This window comes from Artemia franciscana, chromosome 19, assembly GCF_032884065.1.
Source record: "Artemia franciscana chromosome 19, ASM3288406v1, whole genome shotgun sequence".
Classification (NCBI taxonomy): domain Eukaryota; kingdom Metazoa; phylum Arthropoda; class Branchiopoda; order Anostraca; family Artemiidae; genus Artemia; species Artemia franciscana.
The window spans coordinates 26,379,025-26,406,232 of NC_088881.1; the positions used below are offsets into that span (position 1 = coordinate 26,379,025).

Sequence of the window (27,208 nt, forward strand, 5' to 3'; positions counted from 1 at the left end):
CGTTGTTCCAACAAGGATTTAAGGAGGAATATTTGTCGTTTTTCTCTTTGACATATTAATTCAATCAATCAATTTATTCAACCAATAAATTCGCAGCAAAAAAAAACTTCAACAGAATCCACCGCAAGGTTCTTTGGCCAGGTAAAAAAAAGAAAAAACACGAGAGAAAAAAATTGAAATAAATACATTAAAAAAACACACATTTCCAACATTGTATATCTACACCTTTCAGAGACTCAACACGAGAAAAAAATTACAATTTTTAAGAGACTCAAATAATAAGAAACTTTGAGAGACCCCTCCAAAAAATGCAATAAAAACTTAATAATACATTAGAGAATATATAAAATTCATTAGAAAATGAAAATAAATTAGAATAAAATAAATACATAAGAAAATATATTTCTAATATATTGCTGTTTTCAAGGAAGAGGGCTCGTCCCTTTGCCTCCTTGCAGCTGTGACGTGAATAATCTATGAGATTTTTAGAGCAAGAATATTTAAATTAGAAAAGTAATTTCAGGAAAACCAATTTCTTTGGCCAAACTTTCAGATACAATCCTATTATACAGCTTTGAAGTTTGAGCCAAAAAATTATGTTGTAGTCTAGTTCCTGGGCTTAAAGAAGCTTCTTGAATGAACCACACTATTGAGTTCCAGCAGAAAAGAAAATTGTAAAGACTAACTAAAGCCAACTCTAATATTCTCTTTTCATATTTTTGGAAAGCTTGCAGTAATTTTGCGCAGCTTAAAGCTTTCCACGTTTCATATAATTTTTTTTTCTGATTAAAGAAAAAATGCTGCTATATTCAAATAAAAAGAAATGGATTTGTTTAAGCAAAAATAAGTATTTTCTTGTGTTTTATCCACCTTAATTTCCTCCGTGTAAAGCATATAGTTATAAGAAATTAAATCTGTGTCCGAAGAAAATACTTGGTGCAGTATTACCTCATGACTGCTCACACACAGAGGCAAAACAATTGTGACTACCCATGACAAAAAGGGTTTTGGTTCATCCTTGAAAATAAAATAATTTTCAATTGAAGAAAAAAATGAAAGTGAATTATAAAGCAATAGACACCAATTTATTGAAAAAATAACTATCATACGTGAAACTTTTACTTAGAGATTACGTAAAGAACCCTTAGACAAGAATGAACTTGCCTCATAAACATGGGTAGATTTTACCCCAAGATGACACTCACATACAGACCAAGAAAACTGGTGGTAGAAACTGACTGTTCTGCATCTATTCTTTATCAAATCGAAAAAAAAAGTTTTTTTCGCATGACAGTAAGGAGTGACATTAAAACTTACAATGAACAGAAACCATTTCATATATTAGGGGTGCTGCCCGCTCCTTAACCATCCACTCTTTACGCTAAAGTTTTATAATGCTTTGCTGAATGCATTTATGAGTGCAGAAAATCTAGTTAATGGGTAATTGCAAGGCTTTTATTTACTGACCCCCTTTTAAAACATTTGAATTGAAGACTTTGTTATTTAAAGGAAATACACATTAATAAGCTTTTACATTCTTAAATATTTTGAATAGTTTTTATCTGTTTCTACTCGCCCCATTGTTATATATATATATATATATATATATATATATATATATATATATATATATATATATATATATATATATATATATATATATATATTCAAATATAGATTTCAAAATATATGAGAATCACTAAGTTTGATCTCAATTTGGCAAGCTCAATAAAAAGTTTCCGATAAATCTAAAACGATTGGCTATCCCAGAATTTTCATTAGGTAACGTTCTGGCCTTGTTTTGGCTTTGTCTTACGCCACAAAATGGCAGGAAATGTTACCTACTCTGGCAAAATGTTTTTGGCTACTTAAGATGGGCACTAAAGCTTTCAATTCCGTTCTAATGAGCCTTTTCCAATTTTCTAAGACCATTTGTTCGATGTAATTACCCAAAAAAATTTACGATATCGTCAATTTGTGATCATCCTTTTCAAAAAATGAAAAAAAAATCATTTTTTCCATATAGGGACTTGAAACCTTTTCAAGAGGGTCTTCTGATGTGCCAAATTTTGTGTTGGAATTTTATCAAGATCATTCTTCTCTCCGGGGGTGTTTTCTCCTTTTTTTTCAAAATCAAATAGATTTTCTGAGGCTCGTAACTTTCGAGGAGTAACTTTAAGTTTGATGAATTTATATATTTAATCAGCATAAAAAGCAGGATTTTATGATGATAAAAAATATTACGAGCTATATTTGGAGTTCATATGAAGGGATAAGTATTCAGGGATTTATGAAGAAAGAAAGAATTTTAAACATAATATGGAATTGATTGGATGGAGAAAAAATTGGAACAGTGTAAATTATTAGGCTGGAACAATTACAAAATTGGAACAGACTAAATTATATATTTCCCGAGTATATGTCAATCACGGATCTGTAACTTGTGCTTATTCTCGAACTCACCAAAGTAATAGAAATCCCCCAACTCCCCCCAAGAGAGAAGATCCAGTCTGGTTATGTCAATCACGTATCTAAAAGTTGTGCTTATTCTTCCCATCAAGTTTCATCCCGATCTCTCCACTCTAAGCGCTTTCCAAGATTTCTGATTTCCGTTTACCCCCTCCACCCCCTAAGTCCACGGATCCAATCAGAATTGAAAATGGAGCATCTGAGACATAAGATCTTTCTATATATCAAGTTTCATTAAGATCCGATCACCCATTCGTTAGATAAACATACCTCAGTTTTCAAAAACATAGACTAAATTATATATGTCCCATGTATTTTGCCATACGTCAGTCATTTGTTTCGACTCAAGTCGAAACAAAAGTCACACTTAGTTGTATAGATACAACGGAAATAGTCCAAATTTTCAAAACGTAAAGAAGTCTATAATTTTTAAACAGTGAATTTTGTCAAAGTGAAAATCAGCCTATTCTAAATTTGGAGTGTATTGGCGTGTAAGGTGATTTAATAACGGGGGTTTTCATTTGGAGGTATTTGACGGTATTAGTAAGTAAATTGGGAGGAAGGGAGCTTAAAGTAAACAGAAGAATATCCGAGCGACGAAAAATTTACTTTTTTTAAATTTGGTACCATCGCGGAAGGGCTATGACGAAAGGGTGCCCTAAAAAACTGCTAGGCAGATGTTGTATGCTATTGGTAATTGGGTGTAGAACACCATGAAATTAGATCTTTTAAGTATTAACGTTTCAACTTTACAGTTATTATACTGTAAAGTCGTTAATTTGTTTATATTTGAAAGTAAAGAATTCAAAAACACTGAGTTCTTAAGGAATTTAAAGGGAAAAGATTTTACAGTCTGGAATTGACCCGTAATTGATTTTTGTAGAATATGTTAATAAGCATTGTCTCACAACTAGAGACCTGATGGTGCAAACAATTGGTGGAATCACTAACCTTCGTCTTGATTAACGCCATTCACCCTACCAGTAGCATTTTTTCTGGGTGGATCATTTTTGGACAGCCGACAAAAATTGTGAGGGCTGTAATTGGCTGTCCAGTTGAAGCCGGCAGAGTGAATGATGTCAATCAAGACGAGGCTTTAGACTCAGTCAAACAGTTCGTGGTAACGAACTGTAGTAAGGAGCGACCCGGCTCAATAGTAACCAAAACTCTAAAAAATGGAATTTTGATACCAATAGCTATATCAAAAGAATTGCATTTTAATGCTGGTTTTAAATATATAAGTTTCATCAAGTTTAGTCTTACCCATCAAAAGTTACGAGCCTGAGAAAATTTGCGTTATTTTAGAAAATAGGGGGGAACACCCCCTAAAAGTCATAGAATCTTAACGAAAATCACACCATCAGATTCAGCGTATCAGAGAACCCTATTGTAGAAGTTTCAAGCTCCTATCAACAAAAATGTGGAATTTTGCATTTTTTGCCAGAAGGCAGATCACTGATGCGTGTTTATTTGTTTTTTTGTTTTTTTGTTGTTTTTTTTCCCAGGGGTGATCGTATCGACCCAGTTGTCCTAGAATGTTGCAAGAGGGCTCATTCTAACGGAAATGAAAAGTTCTAGTGCTCTTTTTAAGTGACCAAAAAAATTGGAGGGCACCTAGGCCCCCTCCCACGCCAATTATTTTCCCAAAGTCAACGGATCAAAATTCTGAGATAGCCATTTTATTCAGCGTAGTCGAAAAACATTATAACTATGTCTTTGGGGACGACTTAATCCCCCACAGTCCCCGTGGGAGGGGCAACAGGTTACAAACTTTGACCTGTGCTTACATATAGTAATGGTTATTGGGAAGTATACAGGCGTTTTCAGGAGGATTTTTTGGGTTGGGGGGAGGGGTTGAGAAGAGGGGGATACGCTGGGGGAACTTTCCATCGAGAATTTGTCATGGGAGAAGAAAACTTCCATGAAGGGAGAGCAGGATTTACTAGCATTATTTAAAAAAAAAATTAAAAAATAAATGTGAAAAAGCTTTTTCACCTGGAAGTAAGGAACAGCAATAAAACTTAAAACAAACAGAAATTATTACCCATATAAGGGGCTCACCTCCTTATGATACCTAGCTCTTTACGCTAAAGTATTTTTAGTAATTTCAACTATTTATTCTACGGCTTTTGTGATTCAGGGGTCATTCTTAATGAATTGGGATAAAATTTAAGCTTTAGTGTAAAGAGCGAGGTACTGACGATGGGGCGAATCCCCTCATATATGTAATAAAAACATGAGAATACAAAAGTTCTTTACGTAAGCTAATTTATAAGTTACGTAAATCTTTTACCAATAAAAAGATTCGTAAAAAATTAAAAGTTCTAGTTGCCTTTTTAATTAACCAAAAAATCGGAGGGCAACTAGGCTTCGCCCCCGCTCTTTTTTTCTCAAAATCATTCGATCAAAATTATGTGAAAGCCATTTAGCCCCCCCCCCCCCCAAAAAAATATGCAGAATTTCGTTTTGATTATTCCTCTGCGAAGAGCCAAAATCAAAACATGCATTGATTCAAAAACGTTCAGAAATTAAATAAAAAAACGAGTTTTTTTAGCTGAAAGTAAGGAGCGACATTAAAACTTAAAACGCACAGAAATTACTTCGTATATGAAAGAGGCTGCTTCCTCATCAACGCCCCGCTCTTTACGCTAAAGTTTTTTACTGTTTTAAAAAGAAGAATTGAGAGAAAGAGTCAAACTTTAGCGTAAAGAGCGGGGCGTTGATGAGGAAGCAGCCTCTTTCACATACGAAGTAATTTCTGTGCGTTTTAAGAAACAACGGAACTATTATAGTAATATAATATTATATATATATATTATATTATATAATTTATATATTATATATTATATGTTATATTATATATATTATATATTATATGTAATATATATATTATATTATATAATATAATATTAATTGTAAGAAACAACGGAACAACGGCCTATTAAAAACTTCAGGAACATTTGTTTTTGGTTTAAACCCAGACTGATAAAATCACGATAAATCTAATTCAAATACAAGTTTAAATGAAAGATATTTTGTTTCAGTTTTATATGAATCATTCCATTGAGTTGACTGCTAAGAATGGATAAAAGTAATCAATAAAAGAATATAAAAATAAATAAGTAAAAGAAAGTGGTGAGGCATTTCAGTATAAAAAGAAATAAATGTAAAATTTGGGCCTGTCCGGGATTTGAACCCGGGACCTCCTGCACCCAAAGCAGGAATCATACCCCTAGACCAACAGGCCATGTCATGTTTAGTTACTCTGTAAGTTTCTGCATTATAAACCAGTTGTTCAGATTATCCAAAAATTTTATTCCATTGAAAGTTGTCTCTTCTGGCAAATGTGCTGCAGATAATAGTGCAGTTTATCCTCCGAAGTAAGCGCTTTATTAACAAAAAAGAAAATATTATGATTTATATCAGGGAGGGTTTAAAGAGGGAGGCTTTAAATAGATTAGGTTGGAGGAGGAGCGTGCGTAGCTGTGTTGGCCTCAGGCGGCTTGGTGCTGCAGTGAGTTATTAGTAGTAGTAGTAGTAGTAGTTTCTTGCAAATTTTAAGCCCTCTTAGGGCCCTTGAAAATAATAATGTCATTCTATTTTTTTTGTGGAACAGCGAAATATTTACCTATAAATCTATATTGCTGTTATGTTGCATCTCTCGATGCTTCGTATTCTTTGTCACGGGTGTCGGTAAATTAGTAGCTAATAAAGAGCAACAACACAATTTAGCTAGGATGGAAGTAAATACATCACTTGGTGCCTTTTTTTATTCTCTTTCATAATTCATTATTCGCTTCTAGGGGAACTTCCATTTTGAGCCCTTAAAGAACTCAAATTATAGAAACAGAATAGTAACCAAAATCATAAAAACGTTTTTATAAAAAAACATGCTTAAGAGAAAAAATTGCCATTTGCAGCCAATTCACAATGGCAGTGTTTTCAAAATAACATTTTACTATTAAGCCTAAGAAAAATAGTAATTACGATTTCAGAATAAGCTAAAAAAAAACGCTTCCAAGCGTGTTTTTAAACTTTTGGCTACTATCTGCTGTTTTAGCTTTTGTGGCCCCATAAAGTGCTCAAAATATAATTTTCCCCAGAATTAGTTATTGAATTATGAAAGAGGATAAAAAAGGCACAAACTGATGTATTTCCTTCCTAGCTAAATTATTTTATCAGTTACAAATTTAACTAGGGGCATTTCCGGACCCGTGAAAGAATTTGAGATCTTTTAAACATAATTCAAAAATAATTTTAAAAGGTTGATGACAATAGAAGGTAAAATGATAATATGTTAATAAAAACATGATGCATATTATAAAATTGTTGTTTTCATTTGTTTGCTGTTTTCATTTACTTTATATAGACTCAAGGGCTATCTTGGATTCCAGGGGGGAGTATCGTCAGAAAAAATATCGTGATATTTGTAAAGAGCGTAAAAACTATTGGTATTATTTCTATGTTATTAACGTAATTCTTTCTAAGGAGTCACCAGTACCCCATGTTAACCATAAAATCTCTAAAGAAAGTTCATAAAATTAAGAATTTAATGGTGTTATTTCTATTTTATTAACGTAATTTCTTCTGAAGAGTCACTAATATCCCCTTTTAACCAGAAAATATCGAACATTTCTAAAGAAAATTCATAAAATAAGGGATCTAAAGGTGTTATTTCAATGTTATTAACATAATTCCTTGTGAATAGCTACTTATGTACCCTGTTACCCAGAAAATTTCTAGTTACTAGATTTCACAGTCACTCCCAGTAGATAAGTCCCAGCCCTCTCCCCTCTAATACTTAGATAAAACCTGTTTGGCTAATGAAGTCTATAAGGAAACCTAATTGAAAAAAAGGCTGAGATTCGCCCAGGAATGACACAAGTAAATATAAAATTAATCGTTTGGGGTGTAACGATATTTGTTATTTGGGCTAGTACACCCGAAGAAATTCAGAAAACCGTGATCATGATGTTCCCACAGGTAACATGAAGCATCGGAATGTCATTTAGTTCTTAATCCGTCATATTTTAATGTCGCTTTTCCAGGTTTATAAATAAACTGGAGGCTCCTTATGAATATAAAAGTAAGGCAATGGTAAGAAAATCGCTAGTTGTCAGATGGGGCACATTTTGGCGCTTTTCGAGGGGGTTGCGCATTAATCTTTTCAAATCGGCGCTTTTTTCGGAAAATCCACGGTAAAATTGTTCATTTGGCACATTTCACCAGAAAAATCGAGCTTTTGGAGCATCTTCACTTTTATGACGGCGCAACCTTAAACCAGACATGTGGCAACACTGAATTTAATCACCTCGCTTTTTAGGACGAGATCCACGCATCCCGGCGCAGTAGTACACTTAAGTGACTGTCCTACGGACTCAAGCAAGGTAAGCTTTTTTACTTTAATTTCCAAAATTTAATCACCAGATTTATTTATCTTTACCAGATTTACCAATGTGGTAAATCTACCAGATTTAATATACCAGATTTATACATTGTAAATTATTTTTTTAAATTGTGATTTACCATTGCTGTGACGCATAAACGTCGCATCCGATATTTTCATAATTTTGGAATAACCAGAGGCGTTACTAGGTTTTTCAGCGAACGCAGAAAATATCATCCCCCCCTGCCAACCATCGCTAGCAAAATTTAAGTAGATAAGGGTATTGACGCAAAAAATTCAGTTCAGTCCCCCCTCAGAAGCTGCCGTCCCCCTCGCCCCCTAGCTACATCACTGGAAATAATTACCAAAAACTGTTTCTAAGTTTCTTAAACGGAGGACGAGCAGTGCAGTGCAAGTTCCAAAAATTTTAACTCCATTGATCCTATCCTTGGAAAAAAAAAATAGAAAACGGTTTTTGGTGATTATCTTGCTGCAACTACTAACGACTCACCGCAGAACCAAGCCGCCCGAGGGCAGCACAGATACGCATGTCCCTCCTCCATCCTAATCTTTTCAAAGCCTCTTTACACCCTCTGAGGAAGTTCTCATTCCCCTTAAATCCGTCTTTACGAAATCCTCCCACCCCAACCGTGGACGAACTGCTTTTCGTTTGGCCCTAGACGGTTGGCTGAAAAGGCTATCTTCGCCAATCGTCATCCTTCATCAACAGATGGTGCTTTAACCACATCAACCTTTCTCTTATTATAGCCTTAGTAATTATCTTAGCCCTAATTTAGCCCCAGTAGCTATGGCCCTAATAATTATCCTTAAAATTATCTTGTGAAAATTGCTTATATAACTTTAGACAACGACACTAACGCTATATGCTTTTTCTAGCTGACCTAAAGTTAGTTGATTTAACCCTTTTGGTGATTTTTGATTTAACCTTGCCATTCTGTAACGTAAGTTACCTCACTTAAGGATATAAAGTAGTCTATGATTGATTCTGTAAATATAATCTACCATTCAGACTAATGTTCAGATTCTTATATACCTTGAGTCCATGTAAGTCCATGTGAATAAGTCCATAAGTCCATGTGAATGGGATGAGTAATCAATATCTATCTGACATTATTCGTTGAAGTGGCTCCACTTCAATAAAATATATTAATAAAATATATTTAAAATATAATAAACATACATATATAAAATATAGAATATAGAATTATAATTATAACCGCCTAATAAAATATAGAATTTAGACTTGCAATCAAATCTTAAGGGGGATAATTTATCCCCCTAAAGCTTTAACATAGCTTTTTTCTTAGGAGGGATTCCCAGGGTCAACATTGCCTTTTTCAATCTTGCAGGGACATCCCTTTTCTAAACTAGCTACAATAAAATCGAAATTTTTACCTTGTATTGCTAATATATACCTGATTATATCATTACTCTTGTGGTGGTATAGTATGTTGATCTCTGCTTGGCAACTCACGGCCCGGACTTTGATTCCAGCTACTGCAAGGTCAGGTGACAAGTTTGCTACTGCAAAAAGGCCCGGCAACTCCAACGTTCACAGCTGTTGACGTCGAGTTGCCTCAACAGCTCTCTGTAATAGTCTGTACTCGTCTCAGTGTAACAAAGTAAATAATGTATATCCATTGTATTATTATTTTTATATTTTAAATCATATTATATTTATACCATTTTGAAATCTTATTTTTTTTATTTGGTTGATTGGTTTCAAAGCTCACTATTTTTAATTCATTTTCAATATGCATAGCTTTTGATAAGTTTAGGTGAAAATTTTGCTGAGGTTGTTTTAAACAAAAACAGTGGGCCATTTGCTTGAAATGGATGGAAGAACGTTAACGGATGAAACTCGAATTAAATTAAATGTACCAGCAACAAAACATTTAATGCAGTTATGGTGATGGTAGTGAAGTAAGAATTTTTTATTATAGCTATTTTAGAAGAGAAGTGTCTCTGCAAGGTCGTCGTACCTTTCATTCCTAATTTAAAACTGTTTATTTTTTTAAGTGGATTAGTCAAGTTGATAAAATTATGTAGAGGAAACAGACTGAAACCTTAAAAGTATTTTACTTAGTCTGTTAGTGAACTCCTATCTGTTAAATTTGAAAGTAAAATATCTAGCTCCTTATCTAAGAGTGGGCTACTGTGATCTTATTCAGCTTCACTTTTGGAAAAACAACGTACGGGTTTAAGATTAATCAGATCATTATGGAATACAAAGTGGAATCAAAACGTCTGCGTCTTTATGAATTTATAAGGAATCATGGAACAATCTGCGATAATAAACAAAAACAAACAAAAGTAAAAATAAAGAATAAAAAATAAAAAAAGAATATCAACAATACCAGAATAAAAAAAAAACTTGGTAAGCTTCGGGTATGATTACTGTTGCAGATCAAAAGTATCAATTTCAAGGTTTGTTTTCCTTTTCAAACAGTTCGTGGTAACGAGCTGTAAGTAAGGAGCGACCCGGCTTAATAGTAACCGAAACTCCAAAAAACAGAATTTTGATATCAATAGATACGTCAAAAGAACTGGATTTTTATGCTGATTTTAAATATGTATGTTTCACCAAGTTTAGTCCTACCCACCAAAAGTTGCTGAGAAAGTTGGCCTTATTTTCGAAAAAAAGGGGAAACATCCCCTAAAAGTCACATAATCTTAATGGAAATCACGTTATCAGATTCAGCGTATCAGAGAACCCAATTGTAGAGGTTTCAAGCACCTATCTGCACAAATGTGGAATTTTGTATTTTAGCAAACAGTTCGTGGTAAACGAACTGTAGTAAGGAGCGACCCGACTCAATAGTAAACGAAACGCTAAAAAACGGAATTTTGATCCTAAAAGATACATCAAAAGAATCGAATTTTCATCCTGATTCTAAATAAATAAGTTTCATCAAATTTAGTCTTTGTCATCAAAAGTAACGAGCCTGAGAAAATTTGCCTTATTTTGGAAAATAGGGGGAAACACCCCCTAAAAGTCATAGAATCTTAACGAAAATCACACCATCGCATTCGGCGTATCAGATAACCCCTATAGCAAAAATTTCAAGCTCCCATATACAAAAATGTGGAATTTCGTATTTTTTGCCAGAAGACAAATCACGGGTGCGTGTTTATTTGTTGTTTTTTTTTTGTTTTTTGTTTTTTCCCAGGGGTCTTTGTATCGACCAATTGGTCCTAGAATGTCGAAAGAGGGCTCATTCTAACGGAAATGAAAAAGTTCTAGTGCCCTTTTTAAGTGACCAAAAAAATTGGAGGGCACCTAGGCCCCCTCCTACGGTCATTTTTTCCCAAAGTCAACGGATCAAAATTTTGAGATAGCCATTTTGTTCCGCATAGTCGAAAACCATAGTAACTATGTCTTTGGGAATGACTTACTCCCTCACAATCCCTGGGGGAGGGGCTGCAAGTTACTAACTTTGACTAGAGTTTACATACAGTAATGGTTATTGGGAAGTGTACATACGTTTTCAGGGGGATTTTTTTGGTTTGGGGGGTGGAGTTGAGGGGAGGGGGCTATGTGGGAGGATCTTTCCTTGAAGGAATATATCATGGGGGAAGAAAAAAATTCAATGAAAAGGGCGCAGTATTTTCTAGCATTACTATAAAAACACAATGAAAAAATTAACATGAAAACGTTTTTTCAATTGAAAGTAAGGAGGAGAATTGAAACTCAAAACGAACAGAGATTATTACACATATGAGGGGTTCTAAAAATACTTTAGCATAAAGAGCGAGGTATTTAGGAGGAGATAAATACCTCGCTCTTTATGCTAAAGTATTTTTAGTAATTTCAACTATTTATTCTACGGCCTTTCTGATTCAGGGGTGATTCTTAAAGAATTGGGACAAAACTTGCGATTTAGTGTAAAGAGCGAGGTAATAACGAGGGTACAAACCTCCTCGTATACATAATAAAAATATAAGAATATAAAAGTTTGTTACGTAAGTTAATTCTTAAGTTACGTATATTTTTTACTAATAAAAACGTTCGCTAAAAATTAAAAGTTCTAGTTGCCTTTTTAAGTAACCGAAAAATTGGAGGGCAACTAGACCTCCTTCCCCAACCCTTATTTCTCAAAATCGTCTGGTCAAAACTAAGAGAAAGCCATTTAGCCAAAAAAAAAGAATTAATATACAAATTTCATTTTAATAATTTATGTGCGGAGAGCCAAAACCAAACATGCATTAATTCCAAAAAGTTCAGAAATTAAATTAAAAAAAAACTAGTTTTTTTTAACTGAAAGTAAGGATCGACATTAAAACTTAAAACGAACAGAAATTACTCTGTATATGAAATGGGTTGTCCCCTCCGCAATCCCTCGCTCTTTACGCTAAAGCTTTTAATTGTTTTAAAAAGTAGAATTGTGGCAAAGAGTAACTTTAGCGTAAAGAGCGAAGAATTGCGGAGGGGGCAACCCATTTTATATACGGAGTAACTTCTGTTCGTTTTAAGTTTTAATGTCGCTCCTTACTTTCAGTTAAAAAAAACTAGTTTTTTTTTATTTAATCCCAGAAGAAAGATCAAACTCATGCGTTTTTATTTGTTTTTTTCCAGGGGTGATCTTAGCGACCCAGGGGTCCTAGAATTTCATGAGAGGGCTCATTCGAACGGAAATTAAACTTCTAGTGCCCTTTTTAAGTGACCCAAAAAATTTGAGGGCAACTAGGCCCCCTCCCACGCTCATTGTTTCCAAAGTCACCGTTTAAAAATTTTGAGGTAGCGATTTTGTTCAGCATTGTCAAAGGTTACAACAGCATAAAAAGACATAGACAAGTCATTAATTTCAAATAGTTCCAACAAATCCTTTGATTCTGCTTTAGGTTGGCATATATTTAATAATCCGTCCCACACGATACTTTTTGAAAAATCTTCACTCATCAGTAATGATTTGGGGATAAAACAGGTGGTTCGAGAATCAATCGAAATTTATCTCAAAATAAATAAGAATATTTCTTTGAACAGGGACTTAGGGGAATACTCACTAAATTATTTATACTCAAATTTAATTAAAAATGATCTAACAAAATATTTTACTAAACCGATTTATAATAGTATTGAACCAGCTACGACAAGGCCTTTGAGACAGGCTGCTAAAAAAGCAAGGTTGGCTCTGAGAAATTGCACTTAATCACTTTGTTATCTTTAGTTTGAATGAATTTATCTCACTTCATTCTTTTTGTAAGTCCTGGTTGAACTTCGTTGAAGTAAGGATGCTAGGGCTGTTTAAAAAAAAGTTTTTAGAACACATTGGTTAGTTTTAATTCTCACAATTTAATGTAAGTTTATTTATATATACATATTTTCTCTCTTGTTCTCGTATTGTGCTGAAGACGGCTCTTGGACATAGGGCCGAAATATTCACTGAACCGATTTCCACTGTCTTGAAAAGATTTTCCCTATTGTTTCTACTTTGTATTTCTTTGATATTGTCAAATATCTAATAATTATGTCTTTGAGGACGACTTAATCCCCCAAAGTCCCCAGGGGAGGGGATGCAAGTTATTAACTTTGCCCATTGTTTACATATAGCATTGGTTATTGGTGAGTGTACATACGTTTTCAGGAGGGATTTTTTCTGGTGGGGTGGGGGTAGAATATTGGGTTACGTTGGAGGCTATTTTCATGGAGGAATTTTTCATGGGGGAAGATAATTTCTATAAAGGAGGTGCTGGATATCCAACATTATTTGAAAAACAATCAGAAATAAAATTGAAAATCAATTTTTTTCAACTAAAAGTAAGGAGCAATATTAAAACTTAAAACGAAAATAAATTATTGCGTATATGAAGGGGTTCGTCCCTCGTCAATACCTCGCTGTCTACGCTAAAGTATTTTTAGTAATTTCAAAAGAGCTATTTATTCTAAATAAATGGGCTTTGTGATTCAGGGGTCATTCTTAAAGAATTAGAATAAAATTCGAACTTTAGCGTCAAGAGTGAGGTATTGACGAGGGGGTAAACCCTCTCATATTACGTATATGAGGAAGTTCCCCCCCTCGTTAATAACTCGCTCTATACGCTGGAGTTCGAATTTTGTTAAATAATGGCCAATATAAGCAATAATCTGTGTTAGTTTCCGGCCAATTTTAGCATTTAATTTTATCTTTAGCAGCTTCATAACTAAGATTTTTATGTGATAATAAACCAAAGTTATTGCATGTCATCGGCTTGTGGTTGTTATTAAGCCGAAAATGAGCAGTTTTTTTCCAACTGATAGTAAGGAATAACATTAAAACTTAATACGAACATCAATTATTACGTGTATCTTTTAAAGATCTTTTCATTCATTCATTTCAGTAGTTTGAAAATTGCTCAACTTGTGACTCTCATTTTCATAAAAATAGTTTCGACCTCTTTGGCCGTTTTGCTACTCTACTTACAAAATTAGTTCCGCAAATATCGCTAATTTAAGTTACACGGAGAATCTTTTCATGAAGAAATTTCTCGTGGGGGAAAATAATTTTCGATGGAGGGTGAGCAGGATTTCCCAACATAATTCAAAAACCGATCAGCAATGAAATAAAAAACAAGTTTTTCAACTGAAAGTAAGAAGGAACATTAAAACTTAAAACGAACAGAAAATATTATGTATAAGAGATGGCTTGTCTCTCCTCAGTAGCTCGCTCTTACGCTAAATTTTATTTTTTAACTTTTAAAAGAGGTTATTATTCGAATTAAATAGGCTTTGTGATTCAGGAGTCATCCTTAAACAACTGAAACAAAAATCAAACTTATTATAAGATATTGTAAGGTTATTATTAGTTTTAAAAAAGTAAAATCAATATACAAATTTCGTTTTAATTATTCATTTACGGTGAGCCAAATTCAAAACCTTCATTAATTCAAAAACATTCAGAAATTAAGTCAAAAGAACAAGTTTTTTTTTAACTGAAAGAAAGGAGCGAAATTAAAACAAAACGAACAGAAATTATTCCGTGTATGAAAAGGGACTGTCCCCTCCTCAACACCCCGCTCTTTATGTCAAAGTTTTTATTGTTTTAAAAAGTAGAACTGTGACAAAGAGTCGAACTTTAGCGTAAAGAGTGGGGCGTTGAGGAGGGGATAGCCCCTTTTATATACAGAATAATTTTTTTCGTTTTAAGCTTTAATTTGGCTGCTTACTTTCAGTTAAAAAATTATTTTATTTAATTATTTTAGAGGCAAAGTGAGTGATAACAATAAAATATGCCACAGAGAAGAAGTTTTTTTTTAGGATGGTCGGAGGGCGGGGGGATTTGTAATTTTACCAGGGGGTCGTAAAGACCAATTTTAGGGGGGAGGAATTTCCCACTCAATTTTTTTTTAGTTTTCTCGTTGATATTAAAATATCTCTAATCTGGCTAGTCTAAGTTATAAATCTTCCACTGCTGCTTCACAAAAAGACAGTGTGGTGTGTAACTTTTTTGATGCTTTGGTGCTTCTTACAGTACTATAAATTGGTTAACAAGCACTGCTATAGGATTTTAGCCCCCATAGCTAAGCTTGTTTGGGGGAGAGGGGGTGCACTGACTTTCCGACACCTGGTGAACCTCTTGGAAGGACCCGTATGCCGCAGAGCTCCGCCGCTGACTTCTCAACACCCGGTGCGCTAACTTCCCGACACCTGGTGAACCTCTTGGAAGGGCCCGTATGCTGCAGAGCTCCGCCGCTGACTTCCCGACACCTGGTGAACCTCTTGGAAGGACCCGTATGCCGCAGAGCTCCGCCGCTGACTTCCCGACACCCGGTGCGCTGACTTCCCGACACCTGGTGAACCTCTTGGAAGGACCCGTATGCCGCAAAGCTCCACCGCTGACTTCCCGACACCCGGTGCGCTGACTTCCCGACACATGGTGAACCTTTTGGAAGGACCCTTATGCCGCAGAGCTCCGCCGCTGACTTCCCGACACCCGGTGCACTGACTTCGTGACAACTGGTGAACCTCTTGGAAGGACCCGTATGCCACAGAGCTCCGCCATGCTTGGTACAGTCCTCAAAATGCTGGGCACTGTTTTGCCACGCTCGGCATGCTTGGCAAAACTTCAAAAATGGTGTGTTTCAAGAAGTTTTTTTAAACATAGATAAATGATTTGTAAAGACGGCCCCAAAATATTCTGTATTTTTAAAATGAGGATTATTTCAAATTTTTCGAAACCAAATCGATGTTTTTTTCTAAAAGGTCCTATGTGCAGGTTAAAGCCTTATTAATTTGCATTGAAACATAACAGTCGTTATTTATTTCCAGTCTATATGATGGTAAGAAGAATTTAGTTCTGTGTTTATCATCAGATGATAAACACTTTACTATTAACTATGAAACTAAGTTATTCTGTTTCGACGCAATCACTTAGACGAACACCAGCACCCCATAAATAACGGGTATAAATATAAAATACAACTATGAAACCCCTCGTCCCTGAGGATGAACAAGCTTTACGATGCTGATAAAGGAGAAATTCTGAGCAATAAGACTTTGAAGACCTCTAATAATATAGGGTTTCTTGATTAACGTCTCTATAGTTTTCTTTACCGTATTCGTAGGTATCCTCTATCAAATTTCAAGAATAGTTCCGTGTGTACCACACCAAAGAAATTGCCTGCTCCTTCAAATTAATTCAAATTGCAAAGAAAAACAAATGTGAGGTAACAAACTGTAAGTAAGGGGTGATGCGGCTCAATAGTAACCGAAATTCCAAAATGTAAAATATTGATACATCAATAGATACATTAAAAGGATCAGCTGATAATGCTGATTTCAAATATATAAGGTCCATTAGTTTTATTCATACACATCAAAAGGTACGAGCCTGAGAATTTCCTGTTTGTTTTAAGTGTTGATGTTGCTCCTTATTTTCAGTTGAAATAGCTTGTTTTTTATTCAATTATTTTAAGAAAAGGAAAAAAAGCTCAATATATATATATATATATATATATATATATATATATATATATATATATATATAATATATATTTGATTTTTTTTGTCCTTTTATCATGTTCTAGAAATTTTTTTTATCTTATTCTCTAGTTTATGCTCTATGTCCTGTAGTTGCTTAGAAAAAATGAAACTGATATGTATAACCTAAATGCTGGTAAGCTCCGAGCGCTAAACACCTTAAAAAATCGAGTTGCTCAAAAACATAGAAAAAGTCAACATACACGAAGAAAACGCTTGAATACGTTTCTTTTTTTTTATGTTTGTTATTATCCTTTTATCACATTCTAGACACGTTTCTGAAAAATTATTTAGAAAATGCAAGATGTCCTCTCTTTTCTTAGAAAAGAAAAGAATTGCAAAGATCAGATAACCGCTTACTGCCTCAAATATTTAGTACTTTCAAATATTCAGCCTCAACTTATGGATAACGGGCTGTTGGTAGTAATCCAAATGAGAAATTGAAAGAAGATATGCAAATAAGAAAGAGAAAGAAAACTTTTTTTTATTGATTAATCTGTTTTTTTATTAGCAGAATTAATATCTTTACAAATGTCCTTATAATACAGTTTCTATAAAAATTTCGCTAGTGTTGGTATGACCAAGAGATTTGAAGAATAACATTTTATCCTCTCATGCTCACTAAAAGATACAAACAATCAAATAGAATTTGTAGCTTTACTAATATATAATAGCAATAAAAGGGTTCTATACTAGACACATCACTTTAAAGTAAGCGGAACCCTCACCGTCTTTCTCACTTTTCCTCTAAAAAAGCAGAAGGTTCTAAGGGTGTTTCTTTTTGTGGGAATAAAATGTGAAAAAAAATTTCTGAAAAGAAGTTTTTTAATGAAAATTAAAGATCTGAAGAAATAGAAATCTGCAATAACTCAAATGCAAAACGACCTGAAATTAAACAGTTCGTGGTAACGAATTGTAGTAAGGAGCGATCCGGCTCAATAGTAACCAAAGCTCTAAAAAAAAGGAATTTTAATACCAATAGTTACATCAAAAGAATTACATTTTTATGCTGATTTTAAATATGTAAGTTTCATTAAGTTTAGTTACGATCAAAAGCTACGAGCCTGAGAAAATTTGCCGTATTCTATAAAATAGTGGGGAACACCCCCTAAGTGGGGAACACCCCCTAAATGTCATAGAATCTTGACGAAGATCACACCGTCAATACAGCGTATCAGAGAACCCTACTGTAGAAGTTTCAAGCTCCAATCTTCGAAAATGTGGAATTTCGTATTTTTTGCCAGAAGACAGATCCCGGATGTGTGTTTATTTGTTTTTTTTTCTGGGGTGATCGTATCGAACCAGTGGTCCTAGAATGTCGCGAGAGGGCTCATTCTAACGGAAATTAAAAGTTCTAGTGCCCTTTTTAAGTGACCAAAAAATTGGAGGGCATCTTAAAATCCTACGCACTTTTTTCTCCCAAAGTCACCGGATCAAAATTTTGAGATAGCCATTTTGTTCAGCATAGTCAAAAAGTCATATGCTAATATCTTCGGGAGGACTTGATCGCCCCACAGTCCCCGGGGGAGGGGCTTCAAGTTACAAATTTGATCATTGACTACATATAGTAAAAGTTATTGAAAGTGTACAGACGTTTTAAGGGGGACTTTTTGCGTTTAGGAGGGGTTGGGGGAGGGGGTTACGTGGGAAGATCTTTCCATGGAGGAATTTATCATGAGGGAAGAGAATTTCCATGAAGGGGTGCACGATTTTCTAGCATTATTAAAAAAAAAACAATGAGAAAATAAATAAAAAAAAAGTTTTTTTCAGCAGGAAGTAAGGAGCAGCATTAAAACCTAAAACGAATCGAAATTATTACGTTTATAAGAGGATCCGTCTCCTCCACAATACCTCGCTCTTTATGCTAAAGAATCTTCAGTAGTTTCAACTATTTATTCTACGGCCTTTGTGATTCGGGGGTCATTCTTAAAGAAATGGGAGAAAATTCAAGCTTTAGTGTATAGAGTGAGTTATTGACGAGGGGGAGAACCCCCTCATATACGTAATAAAAATATAATTGATATAATAATTCGTTACGTAAGTTAATTCTTAAGTTACGTACATTTATTACTAATAAAAACGTTTCCTTTTTAAGTAACCAAAACTTGGTGGACAATAAGGGCTCCTCCCCCAGCTGTTTTTTTTTTTTTGTCAAAATTGTCCGATCAAAACTATGAAAAAGCTATTTAGGTAAAAAAAAATTAATATGCAAACTTGGTTTTAATTATTCATGTGCAGTGAGCCAAAATCAAAACATACCAAACATACCAAAATCCAACAACGTTCAGAAATTAAATAAAAAAACAAGTTTTTTTTAACCGGAAGTAAGGAGTGACATTAAAAGCTTAAAACGAATAGAAACTATTTCGTATATGAAAGGGGTTGTCCCCTCCTCAACGCTTCGCTCTTTACGTTAAAGTTTTTACTGTTTTAAAAAGTAGAGTTGTAAGAAAAAGTCCGTTTAAAAAACACGCTGCAAGGCACCACAGGAACGACTGGCCACTCCTGATGCGTAGCTTTTGTTTTATTATGCTGGAAAGTGTTGATCAAGAGCACTCCAATGCACAAAAAAAACAGACAACTTTTTTCCCCCAAACAAAATTTTTCTGGTTAATTCTGAAAAATTAGAAAAAATGAGGTATTTTTAACTTACGAACGGGTGATCGAATCTCAATGAAATTTGATATTTAGAAGGATATCGTGTCTCAGAGCTCTTATTTTAAATCCTGACCGGATCTGGTGACATTGGGGGGGAGTTGGGAGGGGTAAACCTAAAACTTGGAAAACACTTAGAGTGGAGGGATCGGAATGAAACTTGGTGGGAAAAATAAGCACAAGTCCTAGATACATGATTCGTCATCTATATATATAAAAATAAGTTGTCTGTGTGTGTGTGTGTGTGTGTCGAGTGACGTCATGTTTTTGTGTCGACTGACGTCATGTTTGTCGACTGACGTCATTATAAGGATTGAGCTGTGTGCGTCATGAAGTTGTTTGTCGACTGACGTCATGTTTGTCAACTGATGAAATTACATACCGGGACACAAATGACGACCGGGACACAAGGAATGTAAATGACGACCGGGAAACTCAAAGAGAAATTACAGACTGGGACACCCGGACACAAATCACGACTGGGACACAGGGAATATAAATGACGACCGGGACATAGGGACACAACTACAACGGGGACGCCGGGGGCACAGGCGGGATATATAAATGACGACCGGGACACAGGGATTGTCCGAATAGAAATTACAGACCGGGACACAAATGACGACCGGGACACCGGGACACAGGGAATATAAATGCCAACCGGGACACTCAAAGAGAAATTACAAACTGGGATACCGGGACACAAATGACGACCAGGACACAGGGAATATAAATGACGACCGGGACACAGGGACACATCATTAGAATAATGAGGCATAGATCTGAATACGGATTGTTTTTCCCATGGACAATTATATGTTGCATGTTCAAGAGTCAGTAAACCTGACAATCTATTTATATGCACAGACAATGGGACAGCGAAGAATGTTGTATATTCGCATGTTTTACGTAGTTAAAAACATATATATATATATATATATATATATATATATATATATATATATATATATATATATATATATATATATATATATATATATATATATATATATATATATATATATATATATATATATATATATATATATATATATATATATATATATATATATATATATATATATATATATATATATATATATATATATATATGTATGTATATATATATATATATATATATATATATATATATATATATATATATATATATATATAATATATATATATATATATCTCTATTCAAAGGTGGGACACAGGGACACAACTACAATGGCGCGTAACTAATATGGCGCGTAACGACTTACACGCGCGGGGGGGCTTGGGAGGGCGCGAAGCGCCCCACCAACTAGGTGTTGGGGTGGCGCTCACCGGGACACAAATGACGACCGGGACACAGGGAATATAAATGACAACCGGGACACTCAATAGAAATTACAGAACGGGACACCGGGACACAAATGACGACCGGGACAGAGGGAATATAAATGACGACCGGGACACTCAAAGAGAAATTACAGACTGGGATACCAGGACACAAATGACGACCGGGACACAGGGAATATAAATGACGACCAGGACACAGGGACACAACTACAACGGGGACGCCGGGGGCACAGGGGGATATATAAATGACGACGGGGACACAGAGAATGTTCGATTAGCAATCACCATCAACAAAGCTCAATGGCAATCGTTAGAGAAATGCGGTATAGATCTGAATACGGATTGTTTTCCCATGGACAATTATTATGTTGCATGTTCAAGAGTTGGTAAACTAGACAATCTATTTATATGGACAGACAATGGGACAACAAAGAATGTTGTATATTCGCAAGTTTTACGTAGTTAATATATATATAATATATATATATATATATATATATATATATATATATATATTATATATATATATATATATATATATATATATATATATATATATATCTATATTCACAGGTGGGGACACAGGGACACAACTACAATGGCGCGTAACTAATATGGCGCGTAACGACTTACGCGCGCGGGGGGCTTGGGGGGGGTGTGTGAAGCGCCCCACCAACTAGGTGTTGGGGTGACGCGAAGCGCCACCCCAACAGCTAGTACATCATAAATCTGATCCTTGAAACCACGAGACAACATCTCACCAGCTTCATCAAGCACTAACAGTTTAATGTACTTGGTATCTAGAAAATAGCATCAGAAATTATTTTCAAACAATAATTAAAATTTATAATTAAAATATGCCCTGAGCTTAATAAAAGAGCCATCCACTGCCTGCTAAAACTCAGCGGCAAGTGACACTTGATCCTTATAACCGATTCTAGCAAGATAACTTCTTTCTCTCACTTCAGATTGCATCCTTTCCCTGTACGACAAAAATTAGTGTGTCTGAAACAGAAAACTTTTCATTCTCAAATAACTAATTGTTAAATCTTTTTCACTTAACAAAACTAAAAAAAATGGTGGAGCCTAGTCTACATGGGGTAATGCTCTACAGGTTCTATTTCTATTGATGTCCTTTTTATGGCACTTGGTATTAACCAAGTGACATATAGCAATCGCAAATTCTGTCGGTCCCGGTTTTGCTACTTTAGGCACTTCCAGGTAAGGTAGGACGATGAAATTTGGCAGGCGTATCAAGAACCGGACCAGCTTAAATTAGAAATAGTCGTTTTCCCGATTTGACCATCTGGGGGGGGGGGGGGCGTTAATTCGGAAAAATAGAAAAATTGAAGTATTTTTAACTTACGAACGGTTGATCAGATTCTAATGAAATTTGATGTTTGGAAGGATATCGTGTTTCAGAGCTGTTATTTTAAGTCCCGACCGGATCTGGTGACATTGGGGGGGGGGAGTTAGGAGGGAGAAACCTAAAATCTTGGAAAACACTTAGAGTGGAGGGATCGGGATGAAACTTGGCGGGATAAATAAGCACAACTCCTAGATACATGATTGGCATAACTGGAATGGATCCGATCTCTTCGGGGTAGTTTGGGGGGGGGGTTAATTCTGAAAAATTAGGAAAAATGAGGCATTTTTAACTTACGAACGGGCGATCGGATCTCAATGAAACTTTATAGTTAGAAGGATATCGTGTCTCAAAGCTCTTATTTTAAATCCCGGCCGGACCTGGTGACATTGGGGGGAGTTGGGAGGGGGAAACCTAAAATCTTGGAAAACACTTAGAGTGGAGGGATCGGGATGAAACTTGGTGGGAAAAATAAGCACAGGTCCTAGATACATGATTGAAATAACCGGAACGGATCCGCTCTCTTTGTGGTAGTTGGAGGGGGGGGGGGTTATTCTGAAAAATTAGAAAAAATGAGGTATTTTTAACTTACGAACGGGCGATCGGATCTCAATGAAATTTGATATTTAGAAGGATATCGTGTCTCAGAGCTCTTATATTAAATCTCGACCGGATCTGGTGACATTGAGGGAGTTGGGAGGGGGAAAACTAAAATCTTGGAAAACACTTAGAGTGGAGGGATCGGGATGAAACTTGGTGGGAAAAACAAGCACAAGTCCTAGATACATGATTGACATAACCGGAACGGGTTCACTCTCTCCGGTGTAGTTTGGGGGGGGGAATTCTGAAAAACTAGAAAAAATGAGGTACTTTTAACTTACGAATGGGTGATCAGACCTCAATGAAATTTAATATTTAGAAGGATATCGTGTCTCAAAGCTCTTATTTTAAATCCCGAACGGATCTGGTGACATTGGGGGAGTTTGGGGTGAGGGAACCTAAAATCATGGAAAACGCTTAGATTGGAGGGGTCGGGATGAAAATTGTTGGGGAAAATAAGCAGAAATCTTAGATACGTGATTTACATAATTGGAACGGATCCGCTCTATTTGGGGGGGGGGGGTTAATTATGAAAAATTAGAAAAAATGACGTATTTTTAGCTTACGAAGAAGTGATCGAATCTTCATGAAACTTCATATTTAGAAGGACCTCGTAACTCGGATCTCTTATTTTAAATCTCAACCGCATCCATCGTAATTGGGGGGTACAGTTGGGGGGACCAGAAATCTTAGAAAATACTTAAAGCGGAGAGATCATGATGAAACTCGATGGGAAGAATAAAAACCTGTCTAAGATACGTGACTGACATAACCGGACCGGATCTGCTCTCTTTGGTGGAGATGGGGGGGATTTCGAAATTGAGGTATTTGTAACTTACGAAAGGGTGACCAGATCTTAACGAAATTTGATATTTAGAAGGATCGTGTGCTTTAAAGCTCTAATTTTAAATTCCGACCAGATCCCGTGACATTGGGGGGGATGGAGGAGGAAGTCGGAAATCTTGGAAAACGTGAAAATTGGGGTATTTTTATCTTACGAATATGTGATCGGATCTTAATGAAATTTGATATTTAGAAGGAATTCATGTCTCGGAGCTCTTGTTTCAAATCCCGGCCAGATCTTTTAACATTGGGGAGAGTTGGGGGGGGGAATCTTGGAAAACACTTGGAGTGGAGGAATCGGGATGAAGCTTGGTGGATAGAATAAGCAAATGTCCTTGATACGTGATTGACGTAACCGTACTGGACTCGCTCTCTTTGGGGGAGTTGGGGGAGGGGTTCAGTGATTTTGCGAGTTTGGTGTTTCTGGACGTGCTAGGACGATGAAAATTGGTAGGTGTGTCAGGGAGCTGCACAAATTGACTTGATAAAGTCGTTTTCCCAGATTCGACCATCTGGGAGGCTAAAGGGAGAAGAAAAATTAGAAAAAATTAGGTATTTATAACTTACGAGTGGGTGATCGGATCTTAATGAATTTTGATATTTAGAAGGACATCGTGACTCAGAGCTCTTATTTTAAATCCTGACCGGCATTAAGACTCTGACTTTCCTTTTAAATCAATCTATTGATTCATAGAATTTTGTTAGAGCTCATACCATATGAGCTCTTGGCTCGTAGCTCTTCTTGCCTCGTCACAAGTGCCATGTGAGTTCTTAGCTCTTGTTTGTTATTTAAAATTTCCGTTATTTACGTGGCAAGCTTTACTTTTATGTTTGCTCTAAGAAGAACATAAAATCTGTCCCCAAGTGATGCTTCATTGAAAATTGGTATACCTCAATTGAGTGCGAAGATTATTTGCTATTAAACTTAGAAATTATGCAAGTTTTTTATAACACATGTTCAGAAACAGCGAATAAATCACCATAACTCTTTTTACAGAAGTACAAACTGGGCTTAAATTACATAGGGTCTATATTTGAGTTGCAGTTTACTATAAAACTGATTTATGGTCAGAATTTTTTTTATTAATTTTTCCTCTAAAGTGGCTTTAAAATTGTTAATAATGAGTCGATGACCAGAGAAAAATGTCTATTTCTTACTTAAAAAAAAACTCTTAACCTTTCCAAAAATGGCATTTCATCATAAAGATGTAATATAATGAATATTATGGTACTTAACGTTGTCTTTTTTTATAGCAGTGTTTCCACCCGCGGAGTATTCTAAATATTCCTTTTTTTAGTTATTGGTTGGTTTCGAAAATGGTTTATTATCGCTTTGGGACTTAAGAACAAAAACCGTCGATAGCCATTTTACGGGTTCTGATGGTCTCAGATCAGCATGCTGGCTATCTGATGGAAAACAATTTGTCTCTTCCTATGCTGATGGCTCTCTTACAACTTGGTCAATCAAAAATAGCTCTAGATCATTACCTGGCTCGACTGTCTTCCCACACGGTAAGAATTAGTTATATCCCAATTTAATTCTGGTGCTGTCCTGGTGAATAATGTCAGCACTAAACTACTAAAGCATTACTACTAATAGCTGTTGCTACTGCAGTACTACTACAGTCTTACTGCACCAGTACTAATAAACCTCTTGCACCACCAGGATGCCAAAGGTGAAAACAGCTGCGCATGCCTCTCTTTCATCACTTGGTCCAAAGCTTTACTCTTCACTCTCTCTTATGAAGTGGTAATTTCATTTAAATCATTTCTTAATCCTTCGTCCCACATCACATGAGGACGTACTTCTTTTTGCTTGGAACGATGAATGACCATTTCTATTGATGACCAAAAAAGTGATGTTTTGGCTAACTATCATTTCCGTACTCATAAAACATGTATTTTATGACATAAATTTTCTCATAACGTTTTTGACATAAATGTTATGTGACATCATCTTTTCGTTCTTCTAGCCCTAGGTAATGGGATCGAACCGAATTTTTCGTAAATCTAAATTTTTGATATGTGGTCATTCAAAGGAGTTTGCAAATTTGTTCTTAAATGATTTCTCCGCCAAATACCTAGTATATCATCTTCAACCTTTAAAAGCAACCTCGCTAACACTGTCATTATCCTGTTTCCATTATGTATTAATTTAGGGCTACTGTGCTTAGCAAAATTATTTTCTCCTATGTCATGCTTCTCAATAAATGGGAGAGTGCTTGGGCAGAATGTTCTTTGTCAGAAGTGATGGCGAAAAGCATCGTGTCCAAGTATTTTACTAGTTTCGATAGTAAGAGGTCAGGATTCTGGCTATCTGCCATGAACTAATCTCTCTCTCCTTATGCTAATGGCTCTTTTACAATGTGGATCATAAAAAATAGTTTCAGAACATCTCTATCTTCAGTTGTCATCCTAGCGGTAAGAATTAATGGCCCATGCGTAGGACATTTCTACAGATTTGTTTTGTATTTGGCAAAAATTTATTCTCCTTACATTGCAAGATTCATTTGAGCCTGTTACGAACCAGATTTGACACTCCCTTATTCCAAACGACTTGCAATGCATTAAAACGTTTTTCTTGAAATTGTGCCAGTATACGTAACTTCAAAGTACCATTATTTTTTTAACTTAGGATTTTAAATAGCCAGTTTGCACAAGAAAAAATCAATTTTAGCACAGTAATTAATTAGAGACAGGCTTTGGCTAAATATGAAATATAATATGGCTGAACATTTTCTTGTAATTGTGCCACTATAAGTAAATTCAAAGTACCATTTTTTTTTAGCTTAGGATTTTAAATAGCCAGTTTGCACAAGAAAAAATCAATTTTAGCACAGTAATTAATTAGAGACAGGCTTTGGCTAAATATGAACTCTAATATGGCTGAACATTTTCTTGTAATTGTGCCACTATAAGTAAATTCAAAGTACAATTATTTTTTTAACTTAGGATTTTAAATAGCCAGTTTGCACAAGAAAAAATCAATTTTAGCACAGTAATTAATTAGAGACAGGCTTTGGCTAAATATGAAATATAATATGGCTGAACATTTTCTTGTAATTGTGCCACTATATGTAACTTCAAAGTACCATTATTTTTTTAACTTAGGATTTTAAATAGCCAGTTTGCACAAGAAAAAATCAATTTTAGCACAGTAATTAATTAGAGACAGGCTTTGGCTAAATATGAACTGTAATATGGCTGAACATTTTCTTGTAATTGTGCCACTATAAGTAAATTCAAAGTACCATTTTTTTTTAGCTTAGGATTTTAAATAGCCAGTTTGCACAAGAAAAAATCAATTTTAGCACAGTAATTAATTAGAGACAGGCTTTGGCTAAATATGAAATATAATATGGCTGAACATTTTCTTGTAATTGTGCCACTATAAGTAACTTCAAAGTACCATTATTTTTTTAACTTAGGATTTTAAATAGCCAGTTTGCACAAGAAAAAATCAATTTTAGCACAGTAATTAATTAGAGACAGGCTTTGGCTAAATATGAACTGTAATATGGCTGAACATTTTCTTGTAATTGTGCCACTATAAGTAACTTCAAAGTAC

At 35.1% G+C, this 27,208-nt stretch overlaps 1 protein-coding gene and 1 non-coding gene across 2 annotated transcripts in view; one reads left to right on the plus strand and one right to left on the minus strand.

The window, feature by feature from the left end:
- LOC136039490 (syntaxin-binding protein 5-like) overlaps positions 1–27,208 on the plus strand; it is a gene marked incomplete in the record, with an annotated part of 340,696 nt that overhangs the window by 90,397 nt on the left and 223,091 nt on the right. Inside the window, 2 exon segments of the mRNA XM_065723280.1 lie at positions 7,793–7,856; positions 24,939–25,152. Coding sequence (XP_065579352.1) covers positions 7,793–7,856; positions 24,939–25,152 — 278 coding nt within the window.
- Trnap-ugg (transfer RNA proline (anticodon UGG)) lies at positions 5,645–5,716 on the minus strand. Its single transcript has one exon. It is a non-coding gene; the product is annotated as a tRNA-Pro (tRNA).